This window comes from Bombyx mandarina, chromosome 19, assembly GCF_030267445.1.
Source record: "Bombyx mandarina strain Sakado chromosome 19, ASM3026744v2".
NCBI lineage: Eukaryota > Metazoa > Arthropoda > Insecta > Lepidoptera > Bombycidae > Bombyx > Bombyx mandarina.
Genome location: NC_143225.1, coordinates 4,901,641 through 4,923,504, shown reverse-complemented (window position 1 = coordinate 4,923,504; position 21,864 = coordinate 4,901,641). Strand labels below are relative to the sequence as shown.

General features: G+C 37.6%; 1 protein-coding gene across 5 annotated transcripts in view; it reads left to right on the top strand.

Annotated features, from left to right (window-relative positions):
• Positions 1–21,864, top strand: part of Hnf4 (Hepatocyte nuclear factor 4) — an 84,494-nt gene that overhangs the window by 38,755 nt on the left and 23,875 nt on the right. For 3 of the 5 annotated variants that reach the window (XM_089735573.1, XM_089735574.1, XM_089735575.1), the window contains one exon: positions 14,140–14,323. In XM_089735573.1, the coding sequence (XP_089591699.1) occupies positions 14,140–14,323 (184 nt within the window). Of the gene's footprint in view, positions 1–9,467; positions 10,644–14,139; positions 14,324–21,864 lie in introns of those variants that run through there. The other 2 variants (XM_089735572.1, XM_089735571.1) reach the window with 1 other exon arrangement.

The window sequence follows — 21,864 nt, the reverse complement described above, 5'->3', positions numbered from 1 at the left end:
AAAAACGTCTCTTAAAAACCGTATAGCGACCAGGCCACAAATAAAATTATCAAAAGAAAAACACAAAATCGAGAAATCAAAAAAAATACTGACACAAACATGCCAAGAAAATATTTGTTTTCGCGCAAAATTGTTACGGTTGGACTTTGGACTTGTCCTATATAAGTGCAAAATCGGTACATTCTCCACTCGAGACGTCACTGAGACAGATACATTCGCGTAATTGTTATAAATTTATAGTTAGACAGCCTCGGTCCAAAGTCCAATCACGATCACAGATCAATATCCCCACAATACATTATGACGGACATCTATACTAATATATCAATCTACAGTGGGTTTTTAGTGGGATGTTCCGTTATAATTACTGAACCATGCATCCGATTGACTTGAAACTTGGTATCCATGTAGAAAATACATGTACTTAATGGACAGGCTAATATTTATATGAGTTTTGGACTCCCTACACGAGTTGCGGGGGCGTTAATGATGAGAATCTTTGTGGGGGTGAGAAATAATAATGCTAATTTTAAATGTCCAACGAAGCGGACGAGAACAGCTAGTATGTTTATATATTTGTAGTGTTTTCTTTGATTTTACTCGAGTCGTAAGCATAATTAAAACGATTTTTACGATTAAATCTCGCGTATACACCACAATAACACTTTAGTTCATGGGCGACCACGAAAACTGTACAGTATTCGAAACCTCAGAAATAATATAATGACCGTAAAAAACGTGCGATTAGATATTGGTATTAAGCAGTTAAATATGGGTAGGGCAGCATCCGTCCGAATTTGGAATTTAAGATAATAAATTATATTATGAACACACAGAAACAATGTTTACCAGAAAATATGTATTTCATGGTACATTATTTACAACCCTACTCATTGATGCGCCATCAGATCCTTCCGATCCACTCTCTATGCTTTTAGGCATTACCAGCACCGGTTACCGTTCTCGTCGAACTCATTGAACGCGATCAAGAGTTCGAAGTGCAAGCTAAACCATAGACACAACCCACTGAGTTTCTCGCCGAATCTTCGCAGTGGATAGTGATTCCAATCCGGCGGTATAATCAGCGAACCTTTTTTTTTTTCCTACCTAAGCTGATATAGCCTTGAGAGGCTATATCAGCGTCGCCTTAACCAGTAGGTGAGCTCACGGGGCTCAAGCCTGATGACGTTGCTAACACGAACCCTAGCAAGAGCCGTGCTTCGCAGAATCTACCACCGGATCGGAAACGTGACCCACTGAGAAGATCCGGCGAGAAACTCAGTGGGCTGTGTCTGAGGGTTAATTTACACGTCGAGCCCTTCGTCGCAAGTGACGAGTTCGACAAGAGCGATGACCGGCGCTTGAGGTACCTAGAAGCACCGTTAGTGGATCGGGAGGATCCGAAATGACGTGTTTGGGGCGACGTTGACTGTTTTCCATTCTGTCCGCCGGATCGGAAATGTCAGCGAAGCACTGCTCTTTCTAATGCTAGTGTTGGCAAGTCCTTCTAGGATGATCGCCGTAAGCTCTCCTACTAAACCACGCGTAGGTGAAATAAACCCTTATGCTACCAGCGATTAGGAAAACCTATCTCCCGCTTTAATAATTTCAAAATGACAGTCTACTTTAACAGTATTTCATTCAAATTTCAAATCTTGAGATGCACTGATTTATATTGTGTTGTATGTTAGTATGGTATTGCCTCGTCATTCAAGCCTCTTTAAATCTGTAGAATATAACAGTGAAACACTGTATACATATAGCTCTAGCGTGAATATTAAGCATTTTACTGATATTCTGAAAACTTATCTACCTCACATGTCAATTTCAACCTAAGTTTGTGAGTAAATTTAATTTTTCACACCTTTAATTTTTTTTTTTTTTTTAAATATTAGATAATAGTTTTATTAGATAACTAAACATATCTATCATTTTCCAGATAAATTCCCATCAGAATTGTTTCAGCTGCTTCGGAGATTTGTATGTTTTACAAGCAGTTAAAATGTTTAATCCGTAGTTCACCAATGATTTCTCGTGAGTAACTATGCTGAAAAAAGGCATAAAATATAGTGAGATCATAGACTGGAAATTGTATTTTTATATTTCTACGTATAGATACAGTTTCCGTGTAAGGAGCTAGCTGTCATAATTGTCGGTTTCGGACTTTTCATGAGTCTCCGTCACTGCAAGGTACAAAGTTCAGTTTTATGACAGATTGACTCGGTGATGCAAAACTGACGCGGTGGTGCAAAACTGACGCGATGGCGCAAAACTGACGCTATGGTGCAAAACAGACTTGGTGGTGCCTTAATCAGATCCCATAATCCTCTAATCAGATACCTTAATCATAGTTTGTAGTTTAGATTTCAGTCTGGAAGAAAGTATTGGTCATTTTCAGATCTGTGCTTGGTTGAATTCATGCATATTTTTTTTTACAAATACTATTTTTTACTCTATTTATTTTGCTTGTATATTTACTTAAGATCAACTGCACACAACAATAACCACCACATATAATTACTTGGAAGTTGCTTCTGTGCATTTGACTGACTTGCTGGTGCAGTAGTTAGGGGACCTTACTGCTGCGCCAAGGGTCGTGAGTTCGATTTCCACATCAAGCAAATTTTGTGTGATAAACAGTTTTGGTTGATCTTTGTCTGTTCGTTTATTATCTATAAATATATATGTATATATTTAAACACATAGAGGTTTGAAAGGCTTTTTAGTTTTATTTTTCAAATTATCAGCAATTCGACGTTTTTATTTGAACCTCAATTAAGTTGACCATATTATTATTTCAAATAGCTGACAAAGTTTTTTGTTGTGATATTTTTTCCAAATTTTAAACTTTAAATGGCTCTCTCTCTTTTACCTATAAAACAGGGAATATAAGTGAATATAAGTGTGGGAAATTTCATACTCCTCCGTTCTCGCAATTTTCGTAAAAAGGGTACAAAGTTTTTGCTTCACGTATATTTATTTTTATTTTTTTTTTATTGCCTTTGTAGGCAGACGAGCATACGGCCCACCTGATGGTAAGTGGTCACTGTCGCTCATGGACGTCAGCAATGCCAGGGGCAGAGCCAAGCCGCTGCCTACCATAAATATATAAAATAACAGATTTAAGACGACCTTAAAGATTTAATGGACCGGTCGCACTGGAAATCTATTGGAGAGGCCTATGTTCAGCAGTGGACGGCGATAGGCTGAAATGATGATGATGATGATGATGAAAGATTTATTTGCAAAAGTCCTAATTTTCTTGTATTACTATTGCATAAGACTAGCCATGCGTGCTTGCTATCTATACTATACAAAGGATTTGTGATTCGCGTTTACCTTGAACACTGAAATTACGGAATTTGATGAAAAATTGCTTTTTAATATGCATTGTAAATTGACACTGTTTTCTGAGTCAGCCCTGATTCGTGTTCTCAAATATACAATATTGCATGTGCAATATTCATTTATAATGTCATTGTGATTCATACATCTACCCTAGATTGAATACCTATTAAAAGTGTTAATGCATATGACACTATCACAAATAACTAAATTTTTTTATAGTAAAAAGATGCTTAAAGACCCTATTAAAAAGATGCTTAAACGGGTCTATGAGCCCATCTGGCGTTAAGTGGGTACCGGAGCTAACAGACATGTGACATTTAGTTTAGTCAATGGCATATGTATTTCTTGTAGAGTAGGGAATAAAATTGTTTATCTTTTTTTTTTATAATATTAAAGATCGTCAATGGCTAATAATAACAAAAAAATATCGTTGAAAAACACGTAAAAAAAGGCAGTAAGCGCTTTTATCTTGCCTATTCACGGATAAATTGTATTTTATTTATAAGTCACGAAGCGTTTAACTAATTTGAAAAATATTGCTCTGCTTTTCTCGCTAAATGAAGTGCGTCATAATGGAAATGCGCAGGAAATTTGATTCAATCAAATTCAATGCCGGTACGCACAGTGATCATGCTTTTGGTCGGTAGTAAGAAATGTGAACAAACTCTATTAGAAATTTAAATATTAATTTAATCTGACGAAGCGTGTTGCGGATAATAATATGTTTAAAAAAAGGTTATATCATTATTTAAATAAATTCGAGTATTAACTGGTTTAAACGTCTACTCTTCTCGTTACAGTGGAATTATTTTGAATCTAATTTGTCTAATCGATGCCTCCAATGAACACTACTCTAACTCAAAATTTTGAAATTTTCGTTTTTCACACAAATCGCTTCACTACGTTAAAAGTATTACAATTAATCATTATTGATGGGGTTCGAAATAAGAGTAAATCAGCTAGTTACACAAAAAAACCATAAATATATCTGCAATAATAAAGATTTTCGTAATATAAAGAATTAGCTCTAAAGAATATGTAATATTGCAAAATTAATTATTTCGTTTCGTGACTAAGTTCTTTTTTTTTAATGCCCTTGTAGGCAGACGAGCATACCTGATGGTGAGTGGTTACCGTCGCCCACGGACTCAGCAATGCCAGGGGCAGAGCCAAGCCGCTGCCTACCGAAGTGTTCTAAGTGTTCTATTGTTAAATATGCTTCACCGACGGTATAAAGTACTTTAACGTCAAGGCTTACATTTCCATGGCATTCAAGCAATTTACGTCTACGAAAATGAATACCTTATTTACCATTTGTCGGCGAACTTCTGACGTCAAAGCGACCACTTCTCGACATGTCGTGATTGGCGTTCAAACACCAAATTATGATGCCATTATCAAATGCTGTTTTTCTCACATAAGCTATAACAAAACCGGTCGGGTAATTTATAGTTGGTGCAAAAAAAATTGTACACAATTATCAACCGTAGCCTGAAGCTGCATTAAAGATGGTCATGCAATTAATCAATGCAAATAAGTTATCGCATCTGGTCTTGTGGTCCGTAATGTATAGCTCAAACCCAATCTGGAACTAATCAGAGAAAAAACTCAAATTTGAACCGCGGATCAGAAATGCGAAGTAATACCTGTGTTCAGTACCAAATCATTCGTTGCAAAAAAAAAATTATAGATCATACAAATAAAAACAGAGTTTATCGCCTTCGATCGTAAATAAACTAAAAATGAATGAAATGAAAAATCACTTCAATTTTACCTTAACTATTTTCCTTCACAGAGATATATTTTGCTCCGAATGTTATCTAAATCACCCCAGCGAACAGCAAAGGTGTTTTACGAGATCTATATTATATAATACATAACTTTAAACAAAGGTTTTAAGGCTTTTGAGGATTATGAGGCTTATTTCAAGGATTTTGCGATAAATCTCTATTGATAACTGCAGAACATCACTCACACCTTGCTGTGTATGCAATTAATTATTAATTTATTAAATTAATTATGAATAATAAAAAATATCGATTCCGTTGAAATACTGATATACCTGTCGTACTTTAATGAATGCAATCTTCTATTGGAGTGCTAAGAGCAATTAATTGTACCAACTTTCATCGCAAGCAATGGCTTAGGAAGGAATACATAGAATAGATAAAAGATGAACTTTAATTTAGTTTAAAAAGTAGTTAATTTAATGGAGAGAGTGGACAGTTACCGTCCCCAAATCCGAACGGAATTTGAATGAAAGACACTACTGGTGGTAAGACGTGTTGTGAGTCTGCACGGGCAGGTACATCCACCCTGCCCATTTCTGCCGTATAGAAGTAATGCGTTTTGGTTTGAACGGTGTGATAGCCGTTTTAATATAAAACTGAGACTTAGAACTCAAGTCCCCAGGGCGGTGGCGGCATTTAAGTTGCTGATATCTATGGGTCCCACTGGGTAATGGTCCCGATGGTAACCGCTTAACACCAGATGGGTCGTGAACTCGTTCTATCCATTTCAATATTAAAAAAACAATGTTTTTTTTTATTTTATTTAATGTACCCAATATATTCTTTAAAAGACAGCCAACGAAGTCACAGATTACTAAATACGAAGTCTCTTCGATAGAAACCGTAGGTTCCGCACATCAACTGTTAAAGTTGATTTATTATTTGAAGTATTAAATTAGTTTTAAGTTAAATTAGTTTTAAACTAAGTATTAGTTGTATCAAACTTGTGAACGGCACATGTAAAATACAATTTTTAGAACATTATTTTTCCTTTTCAATCATCGCCACCTCTAACTACGTACATATTTTCATTTTCGAAAACGATTTCTATGCATTAGTTGTAGTCATATTTATACGTTAGTCTTAACGTTGAACGCATTGAAGACATTACATCGTAGCTACATACATTTGATTGAGTTTCTACCGATTTTATTGTGAACATGACGTGTGTGAAATGTTAGCAAAACGTGGGCGGTATCAAACCAGTCAAACTGGTAAAGGAAATTCTATTCTGAAGTAAAAATGGTTAAAAATGGTAATGGTAAGTTGTATTCGAAAATGTGAATTGACTTGAGTCTTGCACAAACTGATGAGATGAATCAAACCGGATTTTCCTCAATATATGTGGATGAATTAACTTCGAACTTACATTTAGAGGTCCGTAGTCACTGTATACGTTTAATAATAAGTATAATAATATGCATAAATTAATTTGAAAGAATGGAGAGAGCTATGCTGAGTATTTTTTCCGTACCCAGTCGTATCAGGTTTTTTTTTATTGTTTAGATAGGTGGACGACCTCACGGCCCCTCGGTGTTAAGTGGTTACCGGATTCCATAGACATAAAAAACATAAATGCCGCGATCGACCTTGAGACATGAGTTCCACGTCTCGATTTTATAGTATAATGACTGTCAAGCTGTTTAAAGCGAAACGCATTACTGCTTCAGGGCGTAAACAGGGTGGTAGTACCTACCCGTGCGGGCTTATAAGACGCCCTACCACTATTAAAATCTTAGATTGGAGTAGAGTTCATCCATACTACCTGAACAGGAGTCGGGACCGGGGTCATATCCGTGACCTGGCCCCCTAAGAGCTAGGGGTCACACCCGTTTTGTGCGGGGAGTGACCCAGACGTGGGGTGGCGTGCTTTGCACGCTCACCCGCAGTAGGAAGCCGGGTGATGGTAGACCGCGTTCCCCCGACCGCTCTGGGGGAAGGTGTAACGCGGCGCCATCAAAGCGGGCTCTCGGCCCGCTGAACGAGGGAACCGGTGGTCGTGTCGCTGGCGGCCGCCGGTCCGGCGTCCGTGGGACGGTGGGATGGATGTAATGTGCTCTGCGTCAACCCTGTCCCGCCGTTTCAATAGCCCCGACTGGGCTCCGGCCCGGTCCGAGGTAGGGCGCCGGTTGTGAGCGGCAGGAGTTTTTAGTGAGGTTCAACTCCCACATACCCCACCTGCCGCGCGGGTGGGGATCCGGCGATTTTCTCCTGTGGAAAAAAAAAAGAAAAAAAAAATACTACCTGAAGCCACTGCGGTCATCCACAGTGCGTTTCCAGAGGTATTTTTTGCCACGTACCACCCGGCTCTGGAATGAGCTCCCCTCCACGGTGTTTCCCGAGCACTATGACATGTCCTTCTTCAAAAGGCTTGTGGAGAGTTTTAAGCGGTAGGCAGCGGCTTGGCTCTACCCTTGGCATTGCTGAAGTCCATGGGCGACGGTAACCACTCACCGTCACGTGGGCCGGTATGCTCGTCTGCCTACAAGGTCCATAAAAAAAATGATTTTTTTTAAATCTCTACAAAAGAAATTGGTAGTATTGCGTAACAAAGTGAGATCACTATTAATAGGTACTTATAACACTCAAACATATACCTGAGATATGAAATCCCAATCTTAAGGTTGACATCATCATATTATTAACTTATTTTTTGAAGTCCACTGAAATGAACGTTTTTTTTTTCTTCTAGTTAGGCACACGAATCTGACATACTTGGCACTAGGAGGCGTTGGAGGCATTAGATACATATCGACGCTTGAAAGGCAAACGTGACTAAGCGACAATGCGTGAACTTTACAGTAGACTAATAATTTAAAGTTGAAATACCTGAAAACAATTCTATTTTAACGAATCTAGCTGTAGGATTGAAATGATTTTAATAGACCTAGAAATATATTTTGTTTTTACGCATTGAATTTTGGTTATTGCCTATCATTTATGTACAAAGCAGTTATTGTCGCTTAGTCCGGTTTGCCTTTCAAGCGTCGATATGGAATATTTTCAGTGTGGACGTTTCGTCTCGATTACGGAACTCCACACCATTCTCGGTTCAATACGCTCTTGGCTGGTTTCATTAAGATAATAAGCATTGCGTATAAGTCTTGCAACAAAAAAGGCAATGTTTGCATTTCAAATTTTGATAAAATACTCTCTTTTTTACTTTAGTTTACTTTTTTCCCTACCTGGTCATTGGTAGCCTAAGAGACTATTCCCACTACGAGCGGACGGTCAGGTTAGCTCACGGGGCTCATCTTGATAGAACTTGCTAACACTGGGTGCAAGAGTAGTGCTCCGCTGAATCTGCCACCGGATCGGAATCGCGACCCATCGAGAAGTCCCGACGAGAAACTCAGTGGTTAGTAAACCATCTCGACGGGATCGGTTTTATTTCAAAAATTTTTGACCCGACAAAAGTGAACATTCCACTTTGTAATTATTTCTAATGTATTCAATTGTTAATGTGATGTATGTGCAAGCACTTTTGCATTTTCCAATAATGCATGAACTTTAAAATTATAGCGCATAGATCTAAATCGTGAAGTAAAAGACAAAAGCATTTTCGAAGCCATGATCCTCATTAGTGGGGATACTTTATTTCCACGCGCTTTTTGATATTATTATATTATTTCAGACGTTTCAAATAATAATGCACAGTTAGTTAAAAATGTGGGTGTATATTTTCGATAATCAGACGTTGCGAGGCGCTTGTAATAAAGATAGGTAACTGATAAGATCGTTCAAACCACAAAATACTTCTGCACTTAAGAGCTTGTCAATTTGTTCAAGTTGTGTGTTTATGCAGTGCCACGTGTTGCTCCACTGATACATTATATACTCGTATATCTCATATAAATAAATAAATCTCTTGAGAAATCGGTAGGGTAGGTAGGAGAAATCTGGGAGAACTTAAATATGATGTGAATGAATAGTAATTCAAAAATATCGCAGTGTTTTACAGTATTTTCAAAGAAAGCAGATAATCTGTACCTGCAATGTTTCATACAGCAGATTATCTGTTTGCTTCTTTTCCTAATAGATCACTACGCTGATCAAAGCTGTTATTCTCTCCATTCATGTTTCATAAATCCCCTTTGGATAAGATTTCCTAGATAAGTTCGCCTAGCAATTGTTGCACCTATAAAAATAGTTATCAATTTACGAGCAAAGTTGATCTATTGATCTTGCTTCCCATAAATATCAAACACGCGTTAAACTCGTGAGAACCATAGCGCGTACAGTTCTGATAGAGACGGTTAATGTGGCAAAACCTCGATTAGAGACAGTTGAATGGCGTTGTACTAGTTGCCAGCGATAGATGCGACCCGACCTGCCCTGTCCCCAGATAGACAACAACGTGCCAAACGAAACCTGACATAAGGAGCGTGTTTTACCGATTTATATTCGAAAATGCCTCGCCAAATCAGATGAAGCGGTCTTTCTAAATATTACTGGTATTTCTTCAACAAATGTCTCGATGTTATGGCAAGGATAACGTCGATTGTAATAAGCGTCGGTCAATACCATTCGGTTTATGAAAACTGTCACCGAGCTGCTATCTGAATCCTGATTGATAACAGAATGGTCAACACAATAGCGGGATGAGAACGCGTGGCAACAAAGGAACAAAGCGACTGCATGTCACAACCAATTAGTCATTCCGTTAGTTTTGTTTGCTTATTACAACATACTGTTTATGGTCAAAGCTTCTAGTCGTCAGCTGCTGACAATGACTGTTCTTCCATCGTGCGACCGGCTCAACATCCGCTGGTTCCGATAAACGTGTGAGTCAACGGCGGTCGGTGCGGGTGCCCGCGATCAGCTGCATGCATCGATCTCGGTGCTCGCTGTGCGGATCATTCATGTTGTGACCGCTAATCGTATTGACAGCGGGTCGCAATGAAGCACGCGCTTGACATCGCAGTGCTCGTCCGGCAGTCTTAGTCGCATCTCGCGCCGGTAAGGTCGCTTTCGGAATCCGACCTCGACCTCGCATAACCGTTATCAACCGTTGTCAGTGGATATTTGTTGTGATCAATATTGAAACATTACCCGGAAGGTTTAAGTAAGCGTCTTTAATCAACGCGTAAATACATTCTGTGACTTACTAATCATTGTCGTGATTGTTTACAAACTGTCATCGGTGTTATGTCGCTGATAAGTGTTAGGTCTGTTACGGAATTTTTCTTATTTTGCCTTTCGAACACTTTGGAACAATTATTGTTTAGTTTTGATAAAAATAGCGCCCTCGATTGATGAGTTGGGATTGAAAACCGATAACTGTTGAAGTTACCTTTGAGGTGTGCGGGGTTTATAAAATGCCGGTGCTGGGCTACGAGATAATGACGTCTCAAGAAATTTGCCCGATGGGATACAGTGCTGCGTCGGAGTACATGGTCCCGGCCCACGTGTGGGAGAAGCAGCACAACGCTCCCTACAGCGACTTCCAGTCCAGAAGCGGAGGAGCAGACCACCGCGGGATCAACGTGACATACAACAGCGAAGGTTTGTTGACATTCGAAACGCTCGTGTCAGCTGCCTCCATTTGTTTGTTTATTTAGTTCATACATATCGCGGACGCAAGCCAAATAATGTTTTACTAATACTTTTTATCAAGTACTTAGTTATATCATGATAAATGACATCGGGTGGTCTTTAGATAGTAAGTGATATGTTTGAAATTATGTGTATGGTAGGTATGTATAAACAATAATATGTAATAATACTTTAACGATGAGTTGGATCTTAGCTACTGTAACTATTTTAAAACTTTTGTTTTTGTATGACACAGACCTACATTTTATCTCCAAACGACATTTATGTGACACACTACTGGATAGTGGATTGCTAGCACTAAGTGTGGCGCGCAATTCGACCCGCGTCAAATTTTGGATAAATAATGGGTTATTTGAATCATGAAAAAATATACATCGAAGTTGATGATACATGCGCCATCGACTATCGTGAATAATGTAAATAACATATTTGAAGAGCAATTGTAAGCATTGGAAACCGAAAAATGTGGCAATTAGGAATTTTTGGGATTCCATTCCAAACAACTGCTAATTATACCTAGTATCGATTTGGAATATGGAAGTGTATATTGTACACTATACGTTAATATGATACAATCGAAATGGATCAATTATGACGAGTAAACTCATCGAGTTTGTCTTATCGATTACTGTTTATAGACCATAAGTTTTTTTAAGTATCTTCAGTGTGTCTTTTTTTAGTTTGATAATAATATAAACATAGGTACACTTTGTCTTCGCTCAGCTTCATCAAAACCCGCAAGCGTTATTTTTGTTACCGGTTGTAGTTCGCGATGCCAACAACTGTTTTAAGAAACGTCAAATGCATTCAGAAAAATATTCGATATTAATAATAATAAAATAATCGATACAGATTATTTTATTGTTATTTATTATTCATTAGATGGCCATCGCACCACCTAGCCAGGGGGCGTCCTAGGTTTGTTTGCCGCAGCGCAGTCCCCACTCAAGAACCCATCTACTCCATCGATCATCAGTTCTACGCATATATGGCCAGACCTCTGCAACTTAAGCTTGCTGACTCTCAAAGCTATGTCGATGACTTCAGTTTTCTGTGGAATAACCTCATTCCTGATTTTATCCTTCACAGAAACTCCGAGCATGGCACTTTATATTGCGACATTGGGCTGACGGACTAACCACACTGTGAGTGGCCATGTCTTGGCTCCGTAAATCCTAACCGATAGGGCGCACTTGTTTCGTTCTCAGGCAGAGGGGTAGTGAGATGAAAAGACTCCGCCATGAGGACTATGTCATTTTCAAACCGCAAGTTTGAGATGTGCTGTGCGTAAATATCTATGCCCATCTTTTTCCAGTTCAGCGTCTTAAACATATCCTCTAATGCGTTGCAGTAAACAGTTTCGGGAAAATGACATCCGGTTGTTTCACTCCCCTACGCAATTAGGGTTAGACGGCTCATTCTCTACTCTAACATTCATCGTGGCAAAGTTATAGAGGCATTTCAAGACCTGGACATAGGAACAGTCTACTTGGCATCGTAGCAAAGAGTCCAGCGCAGCCCAGGTCTTGATGGGGTAAAAAGTCTTCTCATATTCCACTAATGGTAAGCACAGGGGCCGAATATACTCTGTGGACGTTTTGTATAATTTCCCGTACTGTGTTTATGTGGTTCATGGCGCCATAATCACTCCGAAACCCGGCCCTGCTCTGAGATTTGAAATTTGTCGAACTGAATTACATATATTCGAATTCAATTCATCAGCTAATAAGATACGCGTAGTATACGGTCAATAACTACTTTTAATAAACATGCAAGGAACATAAATGATTAAACTTTAAGTTGATTTTTTGCAACGCGGTTGATGTAATTCCACTCAAATATTAACGACATGTTCCAACGCGTACATGCTAATACAAAAACTAATTATATTAGTGGATACTTAAAAAATATCCATACGAAAACCATTGTATTCTTTGTACTTGTTCAGTATACGTAATTATTACGAAACTAGTAATATATTTCCTCATTTACATAGAGCTTGACTCAACATTATAGGGAAATATTATATTAGCAAAATATAGTGAGCGGGAAGTCTTAGATCGAGGAAGAAACCAATATCCTAGTATTAATCAAACCGATAAAAAAAGTAAACGAAAAATAAATAAAAAATCTTATCGAGACATTTGTCCTTATCAAATATTATGTCACCTTTATTATGTATTATACACGAAAAGAAATGACGCCTGTAATCTCGTTTCCAATATGACCTAGGTACCATAAAACATGAACCGTTGGAATATTACCGAGAACAACAAATTAATTAATAATAAAAATGATTAGTCATCTCGTGTAGGGTGGCAGCACTGTTTTCAAAGTTAGATTTGTTGTGTATCGATTTCATGATTGTGTAGTTAATTACTTAACAAAAAGCTTAATATTGCCAGGTTTACTATCGTTTATTTCAATGCAGTAAAATTTAAAAGATATCTGCTAAAATTCGAATAATAAAGGACTGGTAATATGTGTAGATAACACAATTCAATATTCAACAAACTCCCGCTTACGTATTCCAGTGATAAAGTGAGAACTTAACTAACTCCCGCCTTCGTATCACTGGCAACTTATATGATAAAATATGACTATCGCGAAAAACACCTTTGTTTTGGTCAAATCTATCTAAAGTCATCACAAATGAAGCAGCAATGCGTTTCGGTTTGATGGGTGGGACAGCCGATGTTACTGTACTGAGACCTTAGAACTTATATCTCAAGGTGGGTGGCGCATTTACGTTGTAGATATCTATGGGTTCCAGTAACCACTTAACACCAGGGGGGCTCTGAGCTCCTCCATCCATATAAGCAATCGTATCTTCTTCTATCTATATATAAGTCGACTATTATCAAAGCCGGCAATGTGACTTTTGGACAATTATTGGTAAATCAGAAAAACTAATTATTGACTTTGTATTCCATTGGCAGTCACAAAACTCTTCTGAACGACATCTTAGATAAATAACAGGTTAAGTGTTAACCTTTATTTAATGCTGGTTTTGAACCGTATTCTTTGAAGGAGACGATTATATTCAAATCAATCTGTATTGACATATCAATAACATTTCTTTGTCCAAATGCACAGATTGCCACCTTTGATAATAGACGACTCATATATAAAAATGAATTGCTGTTCGTTAGTCTCGCTAAACCTCGAGAACGGCTGGACCGATTTTACTAATTTTAATCTTGAATTATTTGTAGAAGTCCAAAGAAGATTTAAAAGGTAGATAAATATGAAAATGCTCGGAATATAAATAAAAATAACAATTTTGTTTTCCCTATGATGTGTCGGACGGATTCCTTTTGTTTGTTTTAAGTTTATTTTAAAAAGTTTAGGTCTTTTATTTATCGATGGAGGCACAACGAAGTCTGCCGGGTCAGCTAGTAATATATATATATATATTTATATGTCTGTATTTGTGTTGTTTCAGATAGTGATATGCAGTTGGAGACGAGCAGTAGCGAGGCAAGCGCAGCCAGTTCCACGACCATATCCCAGCATTGCGCCATCTGCGGGGACAGGGCGACGGGCAAGCATTACGGTGCCTCGTCCTGTGACGGATGCAAAGGATTCTTCAGACGGAGCGTGAGGAAGAACCATTTGTATACATGCCGGTTAGTGTTGACTGTCGCATACGGGTATCATTTTTGATTGTCACCCTAACAGACCACACGTTTATTGTAACATACTATCTGCCTTTAATACCTAAATTGATAGTGAGTTTGAGACTAGGATCGTGTTACGGAAAGTTTTCGAATTTTCTGATGGTCTAAAACATTTTCGAATTCGTCGTGGCCCAAAAAATAGGACGCCCGGTGTAGACGTATCCAGCAATGCAAATGTGCCGGTTTTCAAACTTTAACACACGTTGAAGTATAACATGGTGAAATAAAAATCGTAACTATACTTGAGACCTTAGAACTTATATCTCAAGGTGGGTGGCGCATTTACGTCGTAAATGTCTATGTGCTTCAGTAACCACTTAACACCAGGTGGGCTGTGAGCTCCTCCACTCAAAAAATAAATAAATTTAATGACTAATAACTAAATAGTTGATACGTAGAAATCAAGTCTCGAAGTGGCGGCTTTCACATTGTGATACCTATGTGATCCGAGGGAAACTTAACACCAGATGGGTTGTGAGATCAGATGTGTACGCAATTTAAAAAAAGTTATTTTTTTAGAGGGGTGGACGATCTTACGGCCAACCTAAGGTTAAGTGGTATTGTAGCCCATAAAAAATTACAAAGTAAATGCCGTCACATACCTTGAGATATGAGTTGTAAGGTCTCAGTTACAGTACAACGGCTACCTCACAAACAAGATGTCCCACCACCAGTTAACTCTCCACATCAGAGACAAAAGAGCAAATCTACGGATACGTGTGTATTTTTAAGTAAAACTTCTTTACGCACGCTTTACTTGGGGAGTTAGATGGTGAACGCGCGTAACGAGAGCGTTACAAAAAGTGTGATCGGACGAGGCGAACGGAAGTTGAGAGGGAGATACAAGTTATTGAATATAGAAAGAGAAAGAGAGAGAGTTACGTTTCCTATATTACAGACACAATGCAGGTCTATTGTCTGTATCACACTGAAGAAGCAAGAGAAAGCAGTGCGCACGCACATTTTCTTTCTCTGTTTCTCTCATAGCCAGTGCATGCAAATATATATCTCAATCAGGAGATTGTTTGCGAGTCAATAATTAATTATTAAAGTTAATTACCACAGTAATTACTGATGTATCCGATAACGATCCAGAAATAGTCATATCGTGACTGATTATCGCTGACTGGTTATCGATCTTATCCTTGACTGACTCTGTGGTGCAGTAATTAGTAGTAAGACCCCCACCTGTTGCACTGAGGGTCGTGGTTTCGATTTCCACAGCGGACAAACTTTGTTTCCTCTTTGTCTGGGTGTTTATTATCTTTATTTGTATATATTTACACATATATATCTTTGTCAGTCTGCCGGTACCCATAACACAGGGGAACATGGTCGGATGATCGTGTGCGATTTGTTCTCGATTATTATAATTATTATTATATCCTTACAATGGTCGTATTGATATCGTCCATTAGAACCAATGTGAAAAGGTGCAATCGTGGATACGACTATGTAGCCTGTGTCGGGAACTGTGTTTGTGAGTACTTTTATTGACCTATTGGCAGGAGCGACTGTTTCCGACACAATGCCGGCCGGTTCGGGAAATCAATTAAAGCCAGACGAGGCAAATCGATCACCTTGTTTTCCTCTAACATATTATTGCCCGTCAGTAATGACACTTTAAATTAGTAAAACAATTACGTCGAAACTGTGTTTTCGTTACGATAGACTTGCAACGGGAATTTGCCTACTTCATTACGAAAATAATGTTTAATTCTTAATAAAGTTTGGTTGTTGATTCATCGCCTGTCGCCATCAATCCGTCGAGAGCTCTCGTAAGTTAAGTTAAATTCAATTAAATCTAAAGAACTTTTCCGAGAATACATTCACCTCAAAATGTACCGGCTTCGCGTTTGAGAGAACAGATAGGCTACGAAAAATTTTAAAATTATATTTAAAATATTTTTTTTTTTATAATTTTTTTATAGGACTTTATTTACAATAGTAGATGTATGTGTGTATGTATATAAATGCAAGGTAGCTTAATAACCTAAAAGTAAATATTATTATCCGCAACACGCTTCGTCAGATTATAGAAACAAGAGTTATCAGCAACATGCTTCGTCAAAAAGTACAATACTTACTTTCCGCTACAAGGGTCGTCATAAGTAACCTATAGGTCAATATATTGTATCGAGCAATGCGACTATGCTGGCAATTATAACAGCAAGTGCTTTATTTTTCTATCTACCACCTTGCTAGTAAGCTTGAGGAGTAATACTAGGTTCACGGGGCTCTCAACCTGGGAGGGAGACTATCGGCTATCCTGCAAAAACGAAATTTAAAGACTTAGAATTTTTATGGGAGCTCTGGTCCGTGTGAGCGAATACTACACTAGCGTAAGTCATGACCGAACGTAGGTTCTTAAGAGATGTCCACGATTGAAATGCACGATTAAGGAATTTTGTAAAAAATTAAACCCGCAAATATTATTTACAATTAGCGTAATCACTGGTGGTAGGGAGTTTTGTGAGCCCGCACGGGTAGGTACCACCACATTGCCGTACCGTGCTATATACATCAGGCGTCGAATCCTTTAAGCCAAAAGATAATTAGGAAAGTATGTGTCTAAAAAGAATAAACACAGACCGCAGATAGACCTGGTTTCTGAAATATGCTCATTATGAAGGGCGTTTAATAAAGCTTACATTTTGAAACTTCTTAGACTGTTTTAAAGGGAGTAGTGGTCGCCCGGTAGTCGAAATTTGACTATATATAATTAATTTAAATTATAAATTTGAACATTATTAAGGGTCTATTATCAAAGACTATCATAGACCTCTACGAGTATAATAACAAATTTCGCCAAGGCTACACAATAGATAAATAATATTGAAGACAAACATTATTAACCTATTCTGAATTTGACCACAGACTAACAATAAACAAAAGAGTATAGATGCGTGTGTATGTGTGTGTGTGTGTGTGTGTGTGTGTGTGTGTGTGTGTGTTTTTATTGATTTAATGTATTTTTTATGTATCATTTAAAAAAAAAATTTGCATTCTGCACACCTTCTCTATATTCTCTATAAGTGAAATTTTATACTCCTTGGTCCGCGCAATTTTCGTAAAAAGGGTACAAAGTTTTTGCTTCACGTATTAATATACAGATAGATAAAATGAATTCTTGATAACCTGCAAATAGTTTGTGTATATATGTATATCCAAAACATCTGTTTTTTTATTGTGTTACGAACAAATAAAGGAGATTTCATATTAAATTATTCACCTCTTGTTTTTTCAAATGATCCGTTAATTTCTAATACAACAGCGTACTAAATAGAATTCGCATCAAAATAAAACGCTAACGTGTTTAATTCACATACGTACTTAACATGTATGTGATATAATTCAGAATGATACTTCAACATGTGCGAACGATTTATTGTTAATAATTCGTAAATTTTATTTTACATCTGTTATATAACAAACATTTTATCACTATAGCTTAGCTTCCAATATACTTGCGATACTATATCTGTTTGGTGTTCTTTGATTATATAACGACAAAATAAAATAAAATGGTTTGCATAAAACTCGACTGCAAACGGAACTAAAATTCTATAGACAACATTGTGTTGCCACAATATCTCTCAGCGTTGTTTAATAATACTATACAATTTTTGTAACATTTGCCTAGATTTGCTTAACGATTACTTTAAATGCGATAAAAAGTTACATAATTAATCAAAAGTGGATTGTGCGTGTCTATAAAAGAACTAATGAACATTCTTATGTTCTCAATCCCCCTACACGGGTCGGAGCGAGCGATACGAGGAATTCGTAATGTGGTACTAACGGAAAACGCTACTACGGTCACTGCGGACGACACAATGTTTCACGTCCTTACGGATCCATCAGATCCAATAACCTTTGCATTAGACGCCTTCAGCTCTAACCCTAGGAGCAGGCATAGGAATCCCGGTAACCGTACTCGTCGAACTCGACAAAGAGGTCGACATGCAACCGAACCCCTGCATCAGCTCGCTGAGTTTCTCGCCGGATCTTCTCAGCGGGTCGCGATTCCGATCCGGTAGTAGATTCATTCGCGAAGTAGTTGCTCTTGAGTTGTTAGCTCTCCTTCGGAGGCGCTCGGACAGCTATTAGCAAATCCCACCCCTTCTGGCTGAGCCTTTGCTCACCCATCAGTCCTGGTAAAAACTGGTAAGTAATCCTAAAAAAAACGACACAATGTATAAATCGTCTATACTTAAAGGAAACCATTTGCCTCGTAGAATTCTCGAACTCTTCAGAGATATTTTCAGAAAGGGAGGAGAATATTCTAGAAACAATATGCTACAGGCAAGTGGAAAGAAAGGGACTATGAATATGTATTCCTATGTCCTGAGTTAAATAAAAATTCGATCGAATATAATACATGAAAACATTATTCATAGGGAGCACGATCCTCCACTCCACGAAACAGCGGGTAACACCTTGTATTATAGAATAGTAAAATCATATTTCTCAGTTGGTTTCGTGGTCATAGATTGTGCCAAACGATTTCAAGGCTATTATCTGTTATCATAATATAAATAGATTATTATCACTGTCTAAAATAAACTAGATGATGACCGAGACTTGCTCGTTTTTTTTTTTTGATAACGCCTTCTTGTTGTGTCTTTAAAGCGGTTAGTTGCCCTCAATTAAGAAAAATAGTATTACTATTCGCCAATAGATGTCGGGAAGAGTTGATTATTGTTAACACGAATAAAACAACATTTTCTGAAAATAAATCGTAGCTAGATCGATTTATCGCCCCCGAAATCCCCTGTATACTAAATTTTATGAAAATCGTTGGAGCCGTTTCTGAGATTCAGATATATATATATTAATATACAAGAATTGCTCGTTTAAAGGTATAAGATAAGATAAGATAAAAGTTTAGACAATTCGTCCAGATACCCCTATTCAAATAGTACATGACATGACCATAGTATTGCCAAACTAAATGGTTTATAAATCTCAATAATTCCACTGGTAGTCTTATGAGTTTATGAACCAGAATGAGACAAAATACAAAAAACGACCAATAAAGAATAACGAGTTCTGCCAAATAAAATGAGAACTTCATCTAATGTAGTAAATACTGGAATACTGATCCTGATTAAATTTAATAGGATCACACGACAATCATCAGTTTTCGAACAATAAAAGGATCGTTAAAATCGATTCGCCTAGATGTAACACACAAAAAAAAACTTCTGATGTAACACACAAAAAAATACAAAAAATACAAGAGAACGTCTTTTTTTTTTGAAGTCGGTAAATTAAAGAAAAACGCATCTATTACCGAATAATCAATTTGGTATGCTTTATTTAAAATTGATGCGATCGCAAATCTTACATTTGATTATTACGCGCGCTTACACAATACAATGGTAGAAGATTACCGAAGGTGTGTCCGTACGTCAGAGATAATTTCGGATCAAAAATAACTACTTGAAGCTTGTGCGTCACTAAGCGTTGCGTGTTTTTGTCGAGAGTTTGTCGTTTTTTTTATTTATTTATTATTTTCGACTTCGAAATAGTAAGAAGGTGTATTTCGAATTAGATATTAAACGCAATGTATGTATACTTAGTCTGGCCATTAATACTGTTACAATTAAAAATAAACAAAATATTACATTTGAATTTGGAATCTGTCATTTTTATATGATTGCTCATTGAGTTTTCTCATTTTGGCGCCAATACATTGTACAATATTTTGCGATATTAGAATGGAGTGGGGTGATAAAGAGAACCGAATCGCTGTGATTGCATTACACAAAGTAGGTACGGAGCCAAATGCAATTTTTAAAACTCTCCATACCCTTGGTATTAATAAAATGTTTGTGTACCTGGCTATTAATAGGATGCAATGAGACCTCCTCTGTATGTGACAGAAAAAGATCTGGCCGTCCACGTAGTGTTCGTACGAAAAAGGTGGTCAAAGCAGTAAGGGAAAGAATTCGAAGAAATCCTGTCCGAAAGCAAAAGATTTTATCTCGGGAGTTGAAGATAGCACCTAGAACCATGTCGCGTATATTAAAAGATGACTTAGTACTTGCAGCCCATAAGAGACGTACTGGTCATTTTTTAATTGATAATTTAAAAGAGAATAGGGTGGTAAAATCGAAACAACTACTGAAGCAGTAAGCAAAGGGAGGTCAAAGAAATTTTTTTTTACGGATGAGAAAATGTTTACAATTAAGCAACATTTTAACAAACAAAATGACCGTATTTATGCTCAAAGCTCTAAGGAAGCTTCCCAATTAGTCGACAGAGTGCAACGTTGGCACTATCCGACTTCAGTGATGGTTTGGTTGGGTATTAGCTATGAAGGAGTGACTGAGCCATACTTTTGTGAAAAAGGTATCAAAACATCGGCACAAGTGTATCAAGATACCATTCATGAGAAGGTAGTGAAGCCCCTTAACAACACCATGTTCAATAATCAAGAATGGTCCTTCCAGCAAGACTCGGCGCTAGGTCATAAAGCTTGGTCTACGCAGTCTTGGTTGGAAACGAACGTTTCGGACTTCATCAGAGCTGAAGACTGGCCGTCGTCTAGTCCCGATCTTAATCCGCTGGATTATGATTTATGGTCAGTTTTAGAGAGTACGGCTTGCTCTAAACGCCATGATAATTTGGAGTCCCTAAAACAATCCGTACGATTGGCAGTGAAAATTTTTCCCATGGAAAGAGTGCGTGCTTCTATTGATAACTGGCCTCAACGTTTAAAGGACTGTATTGCAGCCAAGGAGACCACTTCGAATAAGCTTCTTATACTTTAAATTGGTTTATGTTTATGTATTAAACTAACACACTGTAAAAGTAATAAATATTATTTGCCATAGATTTTTTTTTCCTTTGTATTTATGGCCAGACTAAGTATAACGTATATTTAAATAATATTTTCTTTATTTTAAAATTCTTCTTTAAAAATTTCTGGGCACGTGTGCTCACTGAATAATAGGAGAACGTAGCTGTCATAATAAATAAAACTGTGATAACAACACAAGTAAATTATGAATGAAGTTGATGAATGGTTAACCATTAGACAATCAATTCCCAGTCAAAACAATACCCCAATAGCCTTCTAAAAAACAGCACTACCAAATAATTTAGTTAAACACCGCACAATAAAGACAAATTCTACAAATACTATTGCTACGCGCTGGGGTTCGGGATAACTAAAACTTCCACCGAAATTGTTTTTTTTGCCCTTGTAAGCAGACAAGCATACGGCCCACCTAATGGTGAGTGGTTACCGTTGCCCATGGACTTCAGCAATGCCAGGGGCGGAGCCAAGCCGCTGCCTCCCGAAACCTACAATTTAAAACTCTATTTAACACTTAGAACACTTACAGATCACATTACAATTTGTAATTCGCTGCAGGTGATCCGTTCGCTGTTTTGCTTCGAGTAGATCCGATTACTAAATAACTTCGTGTCATATCTGCAACGCTTTTATAGTCGATACAACATCTCTACAATTATCGAGA